The sequence below is a fragment of the Camelina sativa genome, chromosome 15 (genome assembly GCF_030686135.1).
Source record: "Camelina sativa cultivar CO46 ecotype springtype chromosome 15, ASM3068613v1".
Taxonomy (NCBI): domain Eukaryota; kingdom Viridiplantae; phylum Streptophyta; class Magnoliopsida; order Brassicales; family Brassicaceae; genus Camelina; species Camelina sativa.
Window position 1 is genome coordinate 2,240,503 of NC_141894.1, and position 17,657 is coordinate 2,258,159.

At 37.8% G+C, this 17,657-nt stretch overlaps 7 protein-coding genes and 1 non-coding gene across 11 annotated transcripts; 6 read left to right on the plus strand and 2 right to left on the minus strand.

Annotated features, from left to right (window-relative positions):
- The first annotated feature begins 316 nt into the window (after positions 1-316).
- LOC104744722 (uncharacterized) lies at positions 317-1,048 on the plus strand. The gene is made up of 2 exons (XM_010465817.2): positions 317-602; positions 728-1,048. The coding sequence occupies exons 1-2, from the start codon at positions 371-373 to the stop codon at positions 871-873; spliced, it is 378 nt and encodes a 125-aa protein (XP_010464119.1). The 5' UTR covers positions 317-370; the 3' UTR covers positions 874-1,048.
- A 787-nt stretch (positions 1,049-1,835) lies between these two features.
- Positions 1,836-2,529, plus strand: LOC104744723 (defensin-like protein 205). Its single transcript, XM_010465819.3, has 2 exons — positions 1,836-1,965; positions 2,112-2,529. The coding sequence occupies exons 1-2, from the start codon at positions 1,899-1,901 to the stop codon at positions 2,309-2,311; spliced, it is 267 nt and encodes an 88-aa protein (XP_010464121.1). The 5' UTR covers positions 1,836-1,898; the 3' UTR covers positions 2,312-2,529.
- Positions 2,530-3,275: 746 nt separating this feature from the next.
- LOC104744724 (ATP-dependent DNA helicase Q-like 1) lies at positions 3,276-6,647 on the plus strand. Of its 2 annotated transcripts, XM_010465820.3 has the most exons (10): positions 3,276-3,471; positions 3,553-3,917; positions 4,241-4,495; positions 4,587-4,750; positions 4,887-4,983; positions 5,068-5,111; positions 5,274-5,388; positions 5,582-5,935; positions 6,004-6,228; positions 6,350-6,647. In XM_010465820.3, exons 1-9 carry the CDS (start codon positions 3,357-3,359, stop codon positions 6,058-6,060), a joined length of 1,566 nt encoding a protein of 521 aa, XP_010464122.2. In that variant the 5' UTR covers positions 3,276-3,356; the 3' UTR covers positions 6,061-6,228; positions 6,350-6,647. The 2 variants fall into 2 exon arrangements, with proteins under 2 accessions (XP_010464122.2, XP_087343804.1); XM_087487678.1 differs by lacking the exons at positions 6,004-6,228; positions 6,350-6,647 and having other exon boundaries at positions 3,312-3,471; positions 5,209-5,388; positions 5,582-5,712.
- Positions 6,648-6,943: 296 nt separating this feature from the next.
- LOC147926215 (uncharacterized) lies at positions 6,944-8,514 on the minus strand. The gene is made up of 4 exons (XM_087486927.1): positions 8,094-8,514; positions 7,692-7,973; positions 7,512-7,615; positions 6,944-7,412 (listed from the first exon to the last, which is right to left on the minus strand). Exons 1-4 carry the CDS (start codon positions 8,469-8,471, stop codon positions 7,187-7,189), a joined length of 990 nt encoding a protein of 329 aa, XP_087343053.1. The 5' UTR covers positions 8,472-8,514; the 3' UTR covers positions 6,944-7,186.
- Positions 8,515-8,781: 267 nt separating this feature from the next.
- Positions 8,782-12,728, plus strand: LOC104744725 (uncharacterized). The gene is made up of 5 exons (XM_087489576.1): positions 8,782-9,306; positions 9,591-9,714; positions 9,999-10,057; positions 10,150-11,739; positions 11,892-12,728. The coding sequence occupies exons 2-5, from the start codon at positions 9,591-9,593 to the stop codon at positions 12,528-12,530; spliced, it is 2,412 nt and encodes an 803-aa protein (XP_087345702.1). The 5' UTR covers positions 8,782-9,306; the 3' UTR covers positions 12,531-12,728.
- Positions 12,729-12,819: 91 nt separating this feature from the next.
- Positions 12,820-12,891, minus strand: TRNAP-CGG (transfer RNA proline (anticodon CGG)). The gene has a single exon. It is a non-coding gene; the product is annotated as a tRNA-Pro (tRNA).
- A 49-nt stretch (positions 12,892-12,940) lies between these two features.
- On the plus strand, positions 12,941-15,277 carry LOC104744727 (uncharacterized). 2 transcript variants are annotated; one of them, XM_010465824.2, is made up of 10 exons: positions 12,941-13,078; positions 13,154-13,234; positions 13,329-13,353; positions 13,448-13,530; positions 14,013-14,045; positions 14,145-14,223; positions 14,366-14,418; positions 14,523-14,583; positions 14,768-14,850; positions 14,976-15,277. In XM_010465824.2, the coding sequence occupies exons 1-10, from the start codon at positions 13,061-13,063 to the stop codon at positions 15,066-15,068; spliced, it is 609 nt and encodes a 202-aa protein (XP_010464126.1). In that variant the 5' UTR covers positions 12,941-13,060; the 3' UTR covers positions 15,069-15,277. The 2 variants fall into 2 exon arrangements, 1 of the variants encoding a protein (XP_010464126.1); XR_015582358.1 differs by lacking the exon at positions 14,976-15,277 and having other exon boundaries at positions 14,366-14,443; positions 14,768-14,841.
- Positions 15,278-15,478: 201 nt separating this feature from the next.
- LOC104744726 (lon protease homolog 1, mitochondrial-like) lies at positions 15,479-17,650 on the plus strand. 2 transcript variants are annotated; one of them, XM_019236570.2, is made up of 8 exons: positions 15,479-15,609; positions 15,794-15,859; positions 15,964-16,182; positions 16,279-16,320; positions 16,388-16,498; positions 16,591-16,680; positions 16,763-17,332; positions 17,459-17,650. In XM_019236570.2, the coding sequence occupies exons 1-8, from the start codon at positions 15,550-15,552 to the stop codon at positions 17,630-17,632; spliced, it is 1,332 nt and encodes a 443-aa protein (XP_019092115.2). In that variant the 5' UTR covers positions 15,479-15,549; the 3' UTR covers positions 17,633-17,650. The 2 variants fall into 2 exon arrangements, with proteins under 2 accessions (XP_019092115.2, XP_010464125.2); XM_010465823.3 differs by having other exon boundaries at positions 16,766-17,332.
- Positions 17,651-17,657: the final 7 nt, after the last annotated feature.

Sequence of the window (17,657 nt, forward strand, 5' to 3'; positions counted from 1 at the left end):
GTGATTAATTTATTAATTATCACAATTTCTCTGTACTGTGCACACATGACAATACAATATGATGGTTCGGACCCTTCCTATGTTGTTGACCCATTACCAAACAATAAAAAATTTATCAGTGGGGTAGAAAATAAAAAAGAGACCAAATCAGTTTAAGGTCTCTATTGTTTGCTATATAAGTTTTCTTTCTATTTTCAATCATTTTGTTGTAACCATCTTTTTGTTTTCCACCACATTTTACCTCTACCAAAATACAAGGCTTTGAATAGTATAGAGATTCTATTTATTCGGAGTATTAAAGCAGAAAAAATTAACAAAAAAGAAATAGGAGAGGAAACGCAAAAAAAAAGAAAAGAGAGACAAAACTGAGATGGAGGATTTCCAATCTCCTAGAGTACGATCTTACAAATCGTATGAAGGAGATAGGAACCTCCAACTGGTTGATCCTGCTGATTTAAAACCTGTCAGAGGAATTTACGTTGTTAGAGAATCAAAACATAATCGATCTCCAATGACATCGGATCTATGGCGCAAAATTTCTTACAAAGACTTGCCCGTTAGACCCACCAAAAAATCTACCTCTCATTCAACATCGTTAAAAGGTAATCAAAAATTATGTATAAAGTACAACTTTTGTGTTTAAATTTGATTGCAAAATTTACAAATAATGATTATATATAATGGTTTAAACGTTATGAAAAATGATTTGTTTGTATAACAATCGTAGGATGGTGGAATGATCCAGAGATAAAGAGAAAGCGACGAGTGGCGAAATACAAACTTTATTCAGCCGAAGGAAAGATGAAGACAACTTTGAAAAAGAGTTACAAATGGCTTAAGATTCAATGCTCCAAAATTATTCATGGGATATAGGTCTCTCCTATTATATAATCTCTTTAGAAGTTTGTTTTAAAATTCAGTATATTTAATTTATTTTGTTCATTATGTGTTTGTGTTCCTTGTGTATTTCTATTTAATTCAATTGACTTGCACATCCAAAAAAAAAAACTATGTTAATTTGAAAAAGTTATCTAACTACAGTTATATATTTGTGTGTGTGTGTTTTCATTTTTCAAGTAAACACCACAACTAAAAAACGGAAAACTTTCAATGTGTGAAGATAATGGTTTGATATGGGTTTGTTCAAGAAAAAAGTTGGTTTGATATGGAAATTATTAAGTGGGCATCAATTTTGTTCAACACTAGGTACTCATTTTCCAACATCTATAAGTTTTAACCTAATTAATAGAAGCATATCGAAAATTCAAGAGGGAGAAAGATTTGACTTTATAACTTTCGGAAAAGTCCGAAGAAAATATCTCACCGAGTAATTAGAAAATTTAATGAGTAGATGACGTCCTTCATTAAGAGCTAGATCATCAAGTGGCGGCAATTAGCCGAGCTAGGAAGCAATTAATGGAATCAAAATCACTTAAGAATAATGACTCCAACCACAAGAAAAAATCACTTAAGAATGAAGCTTAATTTGTCAACCTTTAGAAAACCACATTTTTGAGGATTTCTTTTACTTCACTTCATCTAGCAATAGCATTATGTAACCTCTGTCACTTTTAGAGTTATAGTAAGAAAAACGCGTAGTAACAACAACAAAAAGAGACAAACACGTTCGTTCAATAAAGCAAGCACCGGTTGATAGAGAGGTTTTATCATCTAATGGGCTTTGAAACGAAAGTATGAAATTAAGCTGGGCCTTAGAAAGACTTCCTTAAACACGTGAGACAAAACGGTGACGTTGCGACTCTAGTGGGATATACACGTACTATAGTTTATAAGTCAACGAAATTTTTAATTTTACTATAAATATGATCGCAACCCCCATTGAAAGTATCACCCAAGTTTCTTAAGTATAAAAAGGAAAGAACGCAAAAGCTACAAAAATGGCAAGGACCCTCAATTCCATCTGCTTCACCAGTCTTCTGCTCGTTCTCTTGTTCATTTCGGCCGGTATAATTTCGGTTCTAGCCTTTCTAATTAAGTTGTTCATTTGCATGCATATCTTCACACAAATATAAAGCAGGAAATATTACTATTTTGAATCTTTGATTGTAACATCTTCTTCTTCTTAAATATATATATATATATATATACAGAGATCCCGAAGACTGAAGCTAATGACTGTGATAAGTTCTTAGGCGAAGCCACAGTGTCTTACCCATGTAGGGAAAGAGAGTGTGAAGCCCAATGCCATGAGCATTATGAGCACTCATGTAAAGGAGAGTGTGAGGATCATGACCACGTCGTGCATCATGACCACGATGACGAAGAGCATTGCCACTGCTACGGTCATTGAATACTATAATTTTACAAATGAACTCGAATAACAAATAAGATTGTATCTCTCTATAATGTAAGTGTGGTTTCCGATGTAAGGAAATGTGTGTAAGTCGTTTCGTCTCTGATAAAATAGTAGGACGAAGCTAATGATAGCTTCTCTCTGCGTCTATAATAAGATCATCATGTTGTATGCTTTTTCGTTTTGATAATAAAACTATTTTTGTGTTTTTTCTACGTGATTCGATTTGTTAAACTGTGTAGATCAACACATACAATCTTCGTCTTGATGATCTCCGTTCACAATACAAATTAATACTTCTTCTTCGTAATATTATGTGGTAGCTTTAGGCAAAAGTGTTTCACAAAGTTAATTGTATTATATTTTCAATGTAAAAAAATATGTATTGTATGATAATTTTAGTTTATCCAAAATAAACGAGCCAATGGCAATCAGGGTTTATCCGATAATGATATGTTAGAGGTGAAATGAAAAGAGGAGACAGATTTGACTTATAAAAGCCATCAAAATATATATAAGTCCAATGATGATATGTTAGAGGTGAATTTAGAAAATTGATGAGCGCCAGTGGACCTTCTTCACAAAGAAAATCAAGTGGCCATATGGCCCCGAGCTACGTAGCTATTAATTAAGATCGAGTGACCTCTCTAAGTTTAGGAAAATGACCTCTATAGATCGTTGAATATCAAAAATGAAATTGCTAAACTGGATCCATTCGAACCCTAACATACGCAAAATTTAAAGGCAATCGGACGGAATTATAAGAACCAGAAATCAAACCGGCGGTTATTAGAAAATCAATTGAACCGGAAAAGCGAAACCGATGATATGGAGACCGGTTTTCAATAGAATCACAAGGATCGGAGAAGATTGGACTTGGGCCCAAAAGCCCATCTATAATAGAGTGAAACGGTAGCGTTTTAAAAAATGGCGGGAAAAAATAGGCTGGAAGTTTCTCCTTGTGCGGAAAGGGCACTAAAAAAATTCAGTAAAATTTTCTAATCGCCGTTGTCGGGAATAATCGCTTGTTACGTTGCCGGAGATGAAAGATCAGGATCTGGAATTGGAGAAAGCTCGATTGATAAGCCTAGCTACACAACTCGGATTCGACGAAGATTCCGCAAAGAAATGCTTGGATCGATTCGTCTCTCTTTACGGTACCAAAATTTCGAATCTAGATTCTACGCTATTCGTAATCGATTGGGTTTACTTAGGTTTCTGTGTTTTGTTTTAAAAAGGCGATGATGGTCGGGATTTCATCACTGTTGAGTTATGTGGAGATGATTTTCTTGCGGCGTTAGCTGATTTTGAGGAAGGAACTGAGGAATGGGATGATATACAGGCTATAGAGTCTGAAGCTCAAGGAACATTGGCTGAAATGTTTGATAAAGCTAACCCTAGTGATAACGGATTCAATACTGATGATGATGATGATGATGATTCAAGAGTCCAAGTTCATGTCATTGAGGATTCTCCTGAGCCAAAGAAACACCCGGAGGTAATGGATTTGGATTCTTCTAGTGATTTGGAAGATGTTGAGACACGCTTCAAGGTTCCAAGGAGACCACAGACAAGTTCTATAAATCACTCTTTGAGATCTATGGTAAGATTCATCATTGCAGTTACTGTTTCATGGTTTTTGGGAGAAGAACAATAAAAAAACTAGCCTTTTTGTTTGGCAAAAACCCTCTCATTTATGTGCTGATATATCTGTGTTTAATCATCCGTAGAAGCTTTTTATTTCAAAGACTTGGCTCTTCATTCATTTGGGTTTGGTTCTTGTGACAAATTTAAAATAGTTTTATTGTGAGTTCCTTTGACAGCTTCTGGGGTTTGCTATCTCTCTTCACGTTTTGAACTGTGTTTTTAGTGACAAACTTTTACTTTCTTCTTGAACTGAAACTTCTGATTTGTTCTTCTTTGAAGGATTGTTCTATGGAGGATTCAGTTTCAACGATTTCAGGAAGAAAACCTTCTGTACATATATCACAAAAGGACCTTGAAGAAACTCCGAGTTACGAAGAGTTGCAGGCGTTGGATGATCTGGAGTTTGCAAATTTGGTGATCTTTGGGAACAAGGTGTTCCGGCCCCTGCAGCATCAAGCATGTAGAGCATCTATGGAAAAGAAGGATTGTTTTGTTCTAATGCCAACGGGAGGGGGGAAAAGTCTGTGTTACCAGGTCATGATCCCTTATTAGCTTTATATGTTCCTGAAGGCGTGACTTGCCACAGTCTGCATACTGAATTTTTTCTCTTTTGTTTGTTTTACAGCTTCCTGCAACACTAAAAGCTGGAGTTACCATAGTTATTTCTCCTCTGTTGTCCCTCATCCAGGATCAGATAGTTGCCCTGAACCTTAAGTACGGGATACCAGCGACTTTTCTGAACTCTCAGCAAACAGCTTCCCAAGCAGCAGCTGTATTACAAGAGCTTAGGTGAAGATCCTCTCCCCATTTCTTTCATTTTTACAGTCAAGTACCTTAGGCATCATTTATCCTTTTTCTTTAATGGAGATCTAACCATCTAGATGCTTTTAAAAGGCTTATACGTGCATTGACATTTTGCTTGCAGAAGAGATAACCCGTCATGTAAACTCTTATATGTGACACCTGAAAAAATTGCTGGAAGTTCATCCTTTTTGGAGACACTAAGATGCTTAGACCGCAAGGTAGATTCAGTTTTTCTTGTTGTTGTTACATAATATATAACAACAACAAGAAATATGTTAAACATCTTCCATCATTAACAACAGGGACTGCTGGCAGGTTTTGTGGTTGATGAAGCTCACTGCGTGAGGTACAATACTTTTCTCCCTTTCTTTCACACATTATATCTTGTGGTCTACACAAATGTCTTCTGATTGTTCATCACCAACACCTTAATATCAAAATAGATCTCTGCCTGCGACCTGGGAAAATTTTCCTTGTGATATACAAGATATTTTGTTTTACTTTCCAGTCAATGGGGACACGACTTTCGGCCAGACTACAGGGAACTGGGATGTCTTAAGCAGAACTTTCCCCGTGTTCCTGTGATGGCTCTTACAGCAACGGCAACTGAATCAGTCTGTCAGGTAACAACCATCACCATGATTAGATCCTTTTGAATTTGGGAACGATTTTGAATGTTCTTGGGATTCCATTGCACCGGTTCTCAATTTAGCTTCAGAAGACAATTTTACATTCATACTCTATCGTATGTTGTGGTTCCTTAAGATCTGAACACTGCTATTTTGCCAAATTTGATCGTTTTTTTCCACACAACAGGACGTACTAAAAAGCTTGAGAATTCCCAGGGCTCCGGTTTTGAAGATGAGCTTTGACAGAACCAACTTGAAGTATGAGGTGATCGTCAAAACAAAAGAGCCGCTCAAACAGCTCCAAGAGCTGTTAAAAGATCGGTTCAAGGATCAGTCTGGGATCGTTTACTGTCTCTCCAAAAGTGAATGTGTCGATGTTGCGAAGTTTCTGAACGAGAAATGCAAGGTGAAGACGGTTTATTACCATGCTGGTATACCTGCAAAACAGAGAGTTGATGTACAGAGGAAATGGCAAACAGGGGAAGTCCGAATTGTTTGTGCAACCATCGCATTTGGGATGGGAATAGACAAAGCAGACGTGGTAAGTCAAGCCTGTTCATAGCTGTGCAGCCATTTTGTTGCTAATAAAAAAAGTTGGTTTTGCTGCAGCGTTTTGTCATACACAATACCTTGTCGAAAGCTATAGAAAGCTACTACCAAGAGTGAGGGAGAGCAGGAAGGGATGGGCTTCAAGCACAGTGCATTTGCTTGTACCAGAAGAAAGATTTCAGCAGAGTCGTTTGCATGCTGCGTAATGGACAAGGCAGAAACATGGATAGATTTAAGTCAGCCATGGCTCAGGCCAAGAAGATGCAGCAATACTGTGAGCTGAAGGTAATATCGTTAAAACGCAAAATGGATAAGCAAACGTTTTTAGTTGTCTGTTTCCATTGTGGATTATATGTTCAAGATTTTACTTCATCCTTACCAAGTCTTAAATCTATGAATGTTTCAGACAGAATGCAGAAGACAGATGTTACTAGAGTACTTTGGAGAGTCATTCGACCGGAGGATTTGTAAAAGCAGTTTAAACCCGTGTGATAACTGTGAAAAGAGCTAAAGTAATCTCTATCAAATTTTTATGGCTTGACCTCTTATATATTGATAGTTGATACTTGATACATATAGTTTTCTTCATATGACCTGAGAGTATTAGTAAAACCAAGTTATGATCCTAGTTGTAATAGTAAAACCAAAACCTGATGAGCATTTCCAAGGTTTAGTTCTCAATACAGTTCTTCAAGGTCATGATTTTTGGGTTTGTCGTAGAAGATTAATTTGTACCCAAAGAAACAAATATGTATTATAAATTGCGCAGATTACATTTGGAAACAAATAAAGCAGTAATTTGAGCAGACCCTGTAACCATCACTCAAGTCACTCTCTATATCTGCCAATACTACTCACAAGCAAAACAGTTCAACGGAGGCCAGACGGAGAAGGTGGAACCCGTTAGTTTGCTGTTATAAAACCAGAAACTAATTTGCTGTTATAAAACCAGAAACTAATTTGCTGTTATAAAACCAGAAACTAATTTGCTGTTATAAAACCAGAAACTAATTTGCTGTTATAAAACCAGAGAGGCAGGAAATGATGAACAAAAAAGTTGTAGACAAGGTTTTTGGTGGAAAGCAGAACTACATCGTAAAGGTAAAAAGCAAACAAGACTGCTTCATGACAGCAATGAGTCATTTACTCAATGTCGTTTCCTTTTGTCACCCTTAGTGATGCCTCTTGTTGCCATGCGTCTTCTTTTGGGTTTGTTGCGACGTGCCTCCCAAATTCGGTCCATTCATTTGTTGAGATGGTGAATAACTTGCGGTGCAAGCAACCGATTTGCAGTGGCATTCTGGCTGTTATCTCCAACCGCTAGGTTTGCATGGCCATCTCCGAAGTGAAGCGAGTCCGGTAATGATGGGAAAGGGACTTCTAATGTTCTTCTGGCCCAAAAGCTGTCTGCTACTATCTTTTTGTAGTTCGTTTCTAGAACTTCCGGATCAAAATATAGTGCATGTCTCCTGAAAAGAAAAAAAAATGAAAGAGATTTGAATCATACAAAAAGATTAGAAACAGAAGCAAATTAAAGGAACAAGGGTTCACGGGAAGCAAAAACCAACCTGCAAAAAGTAGAAGGATGATCTTGAGTGTAATGGCTGATCTCTGCCCATTTACCTCTATAACCTATACCTCCCTCTTGGAAGAACGTTGGTGGTACTCCCAACTGCAGAGAAAAACACATATACAAACATGCATGAGGTTCAAGTTTTAAAGAATGTGTACTAATAATAATATATTACCTCGATTTCAAGGCATCCAGTTTGAACGTCGGCTTTGAGGGACAAGACATCGCCCCAATTGATCGCCATCCTTTTCCAAAGTTGTCTTGTTTCATTCCCTCTGACTCGAACCACTTCAAGAATCTCCCAGATAAATTTTTGCCTTCCAAAGTAGCACCTAACAATAAGATCATCACAGCTGACCGCAGTTTTTGTCCAATCTCCGATTGTAATCTTGGTCATTGGAAAGTTAATAGCTAGTGATCTCTGTGGTTTAGCCAAGTATCGATTTGAACTTGCAACCTGATTTTTACACGATCGAGTAACAAAACCAAAGGAATGGGTTGAAACGTGATTCCAATATAGCAAAGAACAGAGCAAGTTGAATGTGAGAGAGAGAGAGAGAGAGTAAAGATAAAGAACCTGGTGCGATGCAGAAGTAAGGGCCGGAGAATCTCCTCCAGAACTTATTAGAGGCTGACCCAGAGACGGAGACTGATCAGCGGCTAAACCCAATGAAAGATCCAAGCCATGGGTTGAACTCGAGGGACCACCAAGACGAAGAGCCGCTGTGCTGCTGTTTGATGAACCCGATAAGAGATTCAAGCCATCGTTTGGGGCGAGACCTTGTGACGACACATCCGAGGAGCCAGCGAAAGAAGAAGTAGAACTCGACGACGGAGCCGCGACCACGGGGAGATATTGGACGAGAGGGCGTGTCTCTGCTGCTGCTGTGTCGTCGGAGTTCGGCGGAGCCAATGATAAATTCAAAGCCTCGTGATCGGGATGATCATGTTCCATTCTTGAATTCTTGAAATATCAGAAGAAGAGCGAGCGAGCGAGCGAATGAAGAAGTTGTTGGAGCTTTCTCACTCTTGTATATAAACGGTTGGCCACGTGGCTTATTTTGATTGATGGAAATTAATGTAGAAAAATATATAAGAAAAAGAAAAAAACGACTTCTCTTAATTCATGGGTTACCAAATTGTATCAATTTCTTTATTTTCTTTTGTGTGTCACACCAAATATCAAAAAGCTATTTATCCAAATATATAATTTTTTTGTTTTGTTTTGTGTGTCACATTATGGGGCAAAAAAGTCTTTTTTTTTTAATAGAATTATTTTACAGAAAACAATGAGACATTAAATTTGGGAGAGGTGGGGGAGATATATTGAAAAATTCAAAGTCTCTCTCTGTCACATCAATTCACACTGTGCATCTCTTTATTATTCACAAGCTCCCTCCGCTCCTCTTCTTCTTCTTCTTCTTCTTCTTCTTCTCTAGTTCTTTTAGGGTCTCCCTAACTCTAACCCAAATCCCTCAAAATCCCATATTCCAATTGCTTAACCGAGTCCACCATTACCCTGAATTCCAAATTCCAAATTCTTCTGACCCACTTCTTAAAAATCTCAACTTTTTCGTTCTTTCCTCTGATTTGTTTACTCTCGTCGTTGTTCTTGTTGGTTTGACAAACACAGCAATACTCATTGTGAGCAAACGAGACAGAAGTGAAAGACTTTTTTGTTTTTTTTTGTTTTTAGGGTTTCGAAAGTATCACAGATTTATGTTTCCTTCATTGTCGTCTCGGTGCTGCCCTACATTTTGTTTGTTAACGCTTACACAATTTTGAATTTGGTACCATTCTAATCATTTCTGAGTTTTTTTGTTTTTTTTTTTTTTTTGGCTGAATCATTTGATTTGTCTGTATTACTCCTGTTGTAGACTGTTAATGTTACTGTTCCAAAGTTTGGTCTTTTGTCCTTTTGATCCAAATGCCAAACAAAATTTACATTTGAAATAGTGTCCTCCTGAGAGCTTGAGTACATATTTAGAGTCCTATAATCAAAATCCACTGTCGTGTATTGTACATATAACATAATGCCTTTCATAGAAGTAATTCAATTGCTGTTTATATGTAGATGATAGAAATGGAGGCTGTTGAGAAGAAACGATCCAGAGGAGGTTTTCTAAATCTGTTTGATTGGTCTGGTAAATCCCGGAAGAAGCTCTTCTCCTCTAGCAGCAACTCTGAACTCGTCTGCGGTAATGTTCTACTAAACAAACTTCATACCATCTCGATTTAAGTCTTGAAATTGTTCTTGTCCTGAAGCCCTTGGTTTGATTACAAGTTATGCCTTTTGATTCACTTTCTTTGATATGTAGAAAATTTATGTTCTGAATCAATACATTTCTTTGTGGAAGATTTTGGTTTGCAATATTTTTGTGATCTTTGATGTGATGCCTAGTTCTGTATACTATATGCACTTCTTGATTCAAACAACTTCAATAGACTCAAAGTCTTGTCTTTTTTGTTTTTTTGGTATCAGAAGCATCAAAGCAAGAGAAGCAAAATGCTCGAAACCCCTCAAACTCGTGGCCCTCTCCGGTAAGGCTTAACAATTCCATTTTTATCCATGTTCTTTTCGTTTAAGTGAATGGCTGGAACCAATGGTCTTTGATATGATATTTGTTTAACAGATTGAGAGGGATGATATTGGAAAGAATTCAACTTACAATCCGAGAAGTGACTTGAGTTGCTCTACATCCTCTGCCACTAGTGATGATGGACAAGGTTCCCGAGCTCCAAGTGTGGTCGCGAGGCTCATGGGTTTAGAGTCTCTACCTGTAAAAAATGCCTTGGAGTCCCAGTCTAATTTCGCTTCTGATCCATATTCTCTCAGATCCTCACGCAAGGCAAGCACATGGGATGCATATGAGAATTTGGGTTATGTAAATCTCCGCAGTGACTATGATGGTATTTCTTGGGACCATTTGGATTCAAGAATGAATACAGAGTGTAACCGGCCTATTAACCGCTTTCAAACCGAAACGTTGCCTCCAAGGTCGGCTAAGCCAATCCCTGTCACTCACAATAGGCTCTTGTCTCCTATCCGGAGTCCTGGTTTTGTTCAGTCCAGGAACCCTGCTTATGTAATGGAAGCAGCTTCAAGGATGATTGATCCAAGTCCTCGGAAAGTTGCTAAAACGCGGTTTTCATCATCTGATTCTTCTTCATCACTTCCAATGAGGATCAGAGATTTGAGAGAGAAACTAGAAGCTTCACAGAAAGGACCAAGCCCTCAAATCTCTGATGGTACCCGCAACAATAAGTACTTAAGCGGAAAGCACGACGAAAAGAGAACTACATCATCACTCAAGAGACAAGAGACAAATAAGTTGTTGGGAGAAAGCAGGTTTGGTGGTTTGAAGGGTAAAGTGAAGCCGCCTTGTGTATCTGCACCTGCACACGCAAAGACCAATGCTATTCACAAGCGAGACAGTTCAACGCCCTCAAGTGGCAACATAAACCAAAAGAAGAAGATGGACACTAAGAACCGCATAGTAAGAAATGGTTTCAAAGAATCGTCTGCTAGCACTGGGAAAACTGTGGTTAAGCCAAATAGCCAGAAACAGAACCAATTTCCTGAGACATCTGTTTCAAACCAGAGAAGCACCAAAGTGATGAACAAAGTTGCAAACAATGTTTTGGTGGAAAGCGGAACTACAACTAAGACGCTTCGTTTTACTGCAAAATCAGCGGAAAAGAACACTGCTTCATCTTTGTCCAGTAAAAAGAATCTTCCTCGAAACAAAAAACTGCCAAATGGGGTGCAAGAACCTGGAAACAACAGTGATAAACGGATCAAAAAGGGTGAAAAGTTGATAAAATGTAACATCACCGTTGATGGCAAGTTGAAGAAAGGGGACGAAGATCGAAAGGACATGGATGTGATTTCATTTACTTTCTCATCCCCTATCAAAGGTTTATCATCCAATTCACGATCCTCCGCTAAAAAGTCTGATCAAGATGCAGAATCAGCACTTAGTTTCAATAAGATCGATGGTGATTCTCTAAACTTTCTGCTGGAGAAAAAGCTCAGAGAGCTAACTTCTAAGATTGAGTCATCTTGCAGTAGTCTTACCCAAGAAGAAGAGTCGTCTGGTTCCATTACAAAGGATTGGGTGAATGGGACGATATCATTGCCGTCGGATGATCTGGATAATGGTTTATCAGAGAGCGAATCTGATTCTGATTGTAGTTCAGTGTACAACAATAAAATATTCCAGGTTAGTCGTATGGCTAATTCCTAATTCTGCACAAGGATATGTCTACTTTTAGTAGCTTACCACCACTGTCTCTATAAGTTGCTATATATGTATTTCAGTAAGGTTTTCTGACACACTGACCTGATTTTTTTTGATATTTCCTAATGATACAGGCAGAAGAAGATCAGGAAGTTGATAGCTTCAGCACAGCCAAAAATCTCCAAATCTCTAGCAGCAATAGTTTCTCAAATTCAAGCATTGAATATCACAAAGAAATTGAAGAAACTGAACCCTCAGCAGAATCCATTGCTTTATCAGAAGCTGAAGAAGGTCAAGACTGGGAGCTCGAGTACATAACCGAGATCATAGCCTCTGGCCAACTGATGATTAAAGAGGTGTCATTGGGGATGGCTACTGATATATTACCTCTGAGCCTTTTTGATGAAATCGAAAGTAAGAGAGATGTGCGAGGCAAGATTGAGAGAAAAACACTGTTTGACTTGGTGAATCAGTGCTTAACACACAAATGCGAGCAGATGTTCATGGGAACCTGCAGAGGGTTGTTAGGGAAAGAAGACATATTTCTTGACAGGGTAGGGATGTTGGCAGGAGAAGTGAAGAAAGAGGTTGAGGGATTGAAGAAGAAGAGAGAGATGATAATGGATGAGCTAGTTGACAATGACATGAGTAATTGTGAAGGGAAATGGTTAGATTACAAGAGAGAGACTTACGAAGAAGGAGCTGAGATTGAAGAAGAGATTGTGTCCGATTTAGTTGATGACTTAGTTAGTGATCTTCTCTTGTGTTACTGACAAACCAAACCACTTGGTCTTATTTTTCCTAGTTTCTCAAACTTCACAGTGAAATTGTTTTTATAGGATTATAATCTGTTAAAAACAAGATTAGGCTGAAGCTGAACTACCTTCTCCCACAGTGTTGTAATTATGTTTTTGATAATCATTTTTTTACCTCTGTAATCCAAAATAGTGAAAGTCTAATAGACATTTTCATAACTTGTTTCTAGTAATGGAGCTGATCGCTGTGCAGGTAATGAATGATTGAATGTATTGAAACGGCATGTGAAAAAAAAAAAAAAAAATCGGGGTGTTCCGAGAATCGAACTCGGGACCTCTCGCACCCGAAGCGAGAATCATACCACTAGACCAAACACCCTGAGTGTTAATTAATCAGGGTTTAATATATTTATTCTATAACATATCACCGTCTTTAAACGGAGACTCCATTGTTTTTGTTTTGTTCATCGAAGAGAGAAGAGAGAACTCGAAGAATCCATATCAGTGTGTATCCTCCTCTCTCTTTCAGCGTATTTTTTGGTTCTCCAATGGCTTCTAGCAACACGGTAACGATGGTTCTCTACTTAGGGGTTTATAGATTTAGGGTAACGATGTTGACTGTGAGATTGCTTTGTGTGTAGACTGGTGGGGTTGATAATACGTTTAGAAAAAAGTTCGATGCGGAAGAGTTTAAGGAGCGTGCTCGTGAACGCGAAAAGAAGGTTTTTTTCTTTCACTCTTCCCCCAAATTCCTGATTTTTTCAATTTTTCAATTTTGAAAGCTAAATCAAGCTTCTTTTTTTTTGATGGATGCAGGAGTCAGATCGGTCTAAGTCTCGTTGTAGGGTTTAATTCTCTGATTTACAGCTTATAAATACTTGAACTTGTGTAATCTTGATGAGACACTAAATTAGGGTTGTTGTTTATTGTTTCAGCCAAAGGTCCTCCTGTGCAAAGAGCCCCTTTGAAGCATAGAGATTATCATGTAGACCTAGAATCTCGTCTGGGCAAAACGCAGGTAACTTTTTATCTCTTCTTACCTATTTTGTTTTTGAATTGAATAGAAAGTTGCTAGCTTTTCTTTTGTTTATCAGTAAGACATAGAATTTGTATGAGTAACCTTGGTCTACTTGTTCTTGGATAATGAGTCTTTGTCACTGATGATGTTTCTATGTGGGTACCTTTTACATGAGAAGTCCATTTTTTAAGCATTGCCCTTTTTGTTTTTGATCTGAAAGCTTGAGAGTAGTTGATAATATGATAGTATCTGGTACTTCATTAGGTTTTTGTAAACATTGGGAATCTCAGTTCTTCTGTTCCTTTTGAATATAGATGAAGTTTTGTGAATACTTTACTATATAGTACACGGCATTTATGTTTGAACTGGTTTATTGCACGATTATATTTGTATATCAATCTTCTTCTTTCATTCTTTTGATATGGAAGTCTCTTCCAGTTAAGGTTTCTTCAAGAACCTAACGTTCTTGCTTATATTACCAGGTCGTTACACCGGTAGCGCCTCTAAGTCAGCAGGTAATGGCTCTTTTCTACCTGTAGTACAAGTATGTTTTTAAGCAAAAAAACTTGTGATCACGCGAGAATCTGCTAATGACCTTTTTGTTCTTCCCACAGGCCGGTTATTTCTGTCGCGTCTGTGACTGTGTTGTTAAAGATTCAGCAAACTACTTGGATCATATAAATGGGAAAAAACGTACGTGGTGAACTCTTTTACTCACCATATTTCTAACAAGTCAAACTAATGAAGTCGTATTCAATTTTGAAACCACTGAATTGTTGGATGGATTATTCAATTTGTAAACTAAATTGGATGGTGTTGTTTCTGATTTACACAGATCAACGGGCATTGGGAATGTCTATGCGGGTGGAGAGATCGTCACTTGAACAAGTAAATATATTCTTCACTTGAACAAGTATATGCTGAATTGCTTTCATGGGGTTTTGCCTGTGAATGAATCTGAGACAAAAGTGCCTCTGGTTAAAATGTATTAGGTCCAGGAGCGCTTTGAGGCATTAAAGAAGCGGAAAACGCCAGGAACTTTCACAGAACAAGGTAAGACTTTTGAGAAGACCCATCTCTGAGTTATGTAGATTGATGTTAGAAACTATCCTATGGAAAGAAAAGCTAAAACCAAATCTAAGTAGGTTGAGAAAGAACATTGAGTAGGCCACTTGGTTCTCCTCTAATGTATATAGTAGATCTTCGATAACTGAATTTGATCCTGATCTGGGAATAGATCTGGACGAACGCATCCGGAAACAGGAAGAAGTAGAGGAAGAACAAAAAAGGCAGCGTCGGGAGAAAAAGAAAGAGAAGAAGGCAAGTCTTTTTGTTTACAGATAGATCTTTTCTTGAGCTCTTTTTTCAATTTGGTTGTTTATTGTGATTGGCTTTTGGAAATCTGGCTTAAGTTTTTATTTGTCTTTCAAATTTTCTTGTCTCAGAAAGGAAAGGTGATAGAAGAGGAGCCTGAGATGGATCCTGAGGTTGCAGAGATGATGGGATTTGGGGGCTTTGGATCTTCGAAAAAATCATGATGAGTTTTTTTTATCACTGGTATCTGTTGTGTTCTAGCGTTTTTGATCCACACAACTTTGTAATCTAACTTCACATTACGACATTGTTTCATTGTGCAAGAAGAGGAATTTGTATCACTAAATTAATAGGTGCTATGAAAAAACTGAACAATGTCTGATGGCCCATTCATCCTGTGGCTTTGAGGGAAGAAATATGTTTCATGATTAAAGGTAGTGGCAATAAATTGTCTTCTTGGATAAACTTTTCAAGGTCCAACATTATCGTTTGAAAAAAAATAAAAATAAAGATAAGGACGGATCATTCTGATTAATTCTCTCGAAAGGGTTTTGATTCTTTTTTTCGCTATATAAATCTGTAATCTGTAATCAAACAATAACTCTATTTAAAGAAGACTTGATTATATTACAAGGGAGAAAAGGGTTTAAGTCTTGAAGAGCAGAGCAGAGCCAAGTCAACTTACCGTACACGAACACTACGACAATGGAGGGCCAGCCTAAAGCGGTTATTCCCCTTAACCCAAGTTTCCCATCTCCCTCAACGGTTAGTCTACTTTAACTTGTTGAACTAGTTGGAAAAGTTTTGATGATCATAGAGGATTTCACTTGGACTAGTCGAGTAAATTTCGGACTCTAATTTCCGCATATGGTATACGAAGTTGGAATTTCATTATAAGCAAAGCTGTAATCAACTAAGGCGCTATATTACCTTTGGTGAGCTATTGCAGGTTATAGCTTTACCGCTATCGGAAAGGCCTCTTGGCATTGGTTTTGTGTCGCAAATCTCCGTCCACGTATGTGTTTTCTATCCAAAAACCAAAGCATGATGCATAAACTGTTTGGGTGGGTTTAAGAGGTTTTTTTTACAGATGAATCTTGTGTGCGCATATATATGTAGGATTCTAAGTTACTCGCAGCTTTAGCGGAGAAGACATATGTCGGAGCTTTTCTTTTGAGGGATGACACTAATCTATCATCAGAGACTAACATCAATGAGCTGAAAGGAAGATATTTACTTAACCAGCTTCATAAAATTGGCTTACTTGCTTATATATCAAGTATTCAAGGTCATAGAGTTATCCTCACTGGTCTCATGCGAATTCGAATATCCTATATGGTAAAAGATGGTTTAGAAACATATATCCCTCTCTTCTTACCCTTTTTTAAAAGAATTTTGTATTTTCAAACTGCTTCCTTGTGTTACTATTCACAGGTGTGCGAAGATCCTCTGACCGTTCAAGTTAATTATCTTGAGGTGCGTTGGTGTTTTAAAGATAGATACACAAATCAGGAAACCTTGTTTCTTATGTATTACCTTGCAGGCCAAACCATACGACCTGAACAATGATGTCACGAGGGCAACATTCTTTCATGTTTCTTCAATGCTTATGAATGTTCATAAGACCAGCCCAATTTGGAGAAACCATGTTCAGGCAAGGTTTCTTTTCAAAAAAAGAATTTTCACTATAAATATTAGGCATATAACAAGAATCTTAATACGTTTTTCCTTTTTGAACTTGTGTAGCATATAGGTCATAACTTCAGTTATTCATATGTTGCTGATTTTGGAGCCCTGATACACTGTGCTAGAGAACATCAAGCTCAACAAGTTGACGTAAGTCTTATACATTGTATTTTCTGACATTTTCGAGACCCTAGCGGGAAAACAGGTATAATAATATCATTGACCTTTGTAGCAGATTGCATTTGAAGTAATAGGAGAAGGAGCATCTGTTGAAGAGCTTGCTGTTGCTTTTGAAGTTGAATCCCGAGAGAACCCTAATGAAAATCATTCAATAAAATCAAAAGTTCATTTGACCAATGATCAAGAGGTTCAAACTGATGAATACAACCTTGCAAGTTATGGTGTCATGCAGTATTGGTATTGGCAGACACCGATTGGGGTTGCTATGGCTCTTTCTTGGACATCAAGAGGTGGCTTAACATCTTACATGGAGACATCCTTTGTTGAGCAAGGTGAAGCCATAGGATGCCTCTATGTAATGGGTCAGGTTGGGGAAGAGACGCACAGTACCGCTTGTACTGCTTACAAAGTAGCCCATCAAATCCTGCTCAAGAAGCAACCTGAGAACAATTTCTTTGCGAATTCCATGCTTTGCCTACATTTGCCTACAGTTAACGATGCAAGCACAGTCTGCACCATGATCACATCCTTATTATCACTTGCCATGAAGAAAGCTGTGAGGAGGGATCTAGCAATGAGTGGGAAAGTCACTCTAACTGGAAACATTCTTGGAATTGGCCGTGTAAGTTACGAAACTACAATATAATACCCTGTTCAGCTGTCTAGCTACTGATTAATTAAGTTCCTGTTAAGGCATGTAGTGTAGGAGTCCTTGTATAAACAAAATCTCTCTTTCTCTCTCTCCCAGGTGAAAGAGAAGACGATAAGTGCAAGAAAAAATCGAGTGAAGACTATAATATTCCCGGAAGCAAACCGGAGAGACTTTGATGAGCTCCCGAACAATTTGAAAGAAGGGCTTGATGTTCATTTTTTTGATGAATATGATCAGATATTTGAGCTAGCGTTCAACTCTGACCATTAGAAGAAATTTTTTTAACAAGTCTTTG

What these genes read in the sequence shown, in the direction of transcription:
- LOC104744722 (XM_010465817.2), top strand. Translation starts at nt 371, where the DNA reads ATGGAGGATTTCCAATCTCCTAGAGTACGATCTTACAAATCGTATGAA. An exon ending in TCATTCAACATCGTTAAAAG is followed by an intron (nt 603 to 727) that starts GTAATCAAAAAT and finishes TAACAATCGTAG; the next exon opens with GATGGTGGAATGATCCAGAG.
- LOC104744723 (XM_010465819.3), top strand. Translation starts at nt 1,899, where the DNA reads ATGGCAAGGACCCTCAATTCCATCTGCTTCACCAGTCTTCTGCTCGTT. An exon ending in TCTCTTGTTCATTTCGGCCG is followed by an intron (nt 1,966 to 2,111) that starts GTATAATTTCGG and finishes ATATATATACAG; the next exon opens with AGATCCCGAAGACTGAAGCT.
- LOC104744724 (XM_010465820.3), top strand. Translation starts at nt 3,357, where the DNA reads ATGAAAGATCAGGATCTGGAATTGGAGAAAGCTCGATTGATAAGCCTA. An exon ending in ATCACTCTTTGAGATCTATG is followed by an intron (nt 3,918 to 4,240) that starts GTAAGATTCATC and finishes TCTTCTTTGAAG; the next exon opens with GATTGTTCTATGGAGGATTC. An exon ending in TAAGATGCTTAGACCGCAAG is followed by an intron (nt 4,984 to 5,067) that starts GTAGATTCAGTT and finishes CATTAACAACAG; the next exon opens with GGACTGCTGGCAGGTTTTGT.
- LOC147926215 (XM_087486927.1), bottom strand. Translation starts at nt 8,471, where the DNA reads ATGGAACATGATCATCCCGATCACGAGGCTTTGAATTTATCATTGGCT. An exon ending in TTACTTCTGCATCGCACCAG is followed by an intron (nt 7,974 to 8,093) that starts GTTCTTTATCTT and finishes TGTAAAAATCAG; the next exon opens with GTTGCAAGTTCAAATCGATA. An exon ending in CATCCTTCTACTTTTTGCAG is followed by an intron (nt 7,413 to 7,511) that starts GTTGGTTTTTGC and finishes TTTTCTTTTCAG; the next exon opens with GAGACATGCACTATATTTTG.
- LOC104744725 (XM_087489576.1), top strand. Translation starts at nt 9,591, where the DNA reads ATGATAGAAATGGAGGCTGTTGAGAAGAAACGATCCAGAGGAGGTTTT. An exon ending in CAACTCTGAACTCGTCTGCG is followed by an intron (nt 9,715 to 9,998) that starts GTAATGTTCTAC and finishes TTTTGGTATCAG; the next exon opens with AAGCATCAAAGCAAGAGAAG. An exon ending in CAAACTCGTGGCCCTCTCCG is followed by an intron (nt 10,058 to 10,149) that starts GTAAGGCTTAAC and finishes TTTGTTTAACAG; the next exon opens with ATTGAGAGGGATGATATTGG.
- LOC104744727 (XM_010465824.2), top strand. An exon ending in AGATCGGTCTAAGTCTCGTT is followed by an intron (nt 13,354 to 13,447) that starts GTAGGGTTTAAT and finishes TTATTGTTTCAG; the next exon opens with CCAAAGGTCCTCCTGTGCAA. An exon ending in AGGAACTTTCACAGAACAAG is followed by an intron (nt 14,584 to 14,767) that starts GTAAGACTTTTG and finishes ATCTGGGAATAG; the next exon opens with ATCTGGACGAACGCATCCGG.
- LOC104744726 (XM_019236570.2), top strand. Translation starts at nt 15,550, where the DNA reads ATGGAGGGCCAGCCTAAAGCGGTTATTCCCCTTAACCCAAGTTTCCCA. An exon ending in TTTGGAGAAACCATGTTCAG is followed by an intron (nt 16,499 to 16,590) that starts GCAAGGTTTCTT and finishes GAACTTGTGTAG; the next exon opens with CATATAGGTCATAACTTCAG. An exon ending in ACATTCTTGGAATTGGCCGT is followed by an intron (nt 17,333 to 17,458) that starts GTAAGTTACGAA and finishes TCTCTCTCCCAG; the next exon opens with GTGAAAGAGAAGACGATAAG.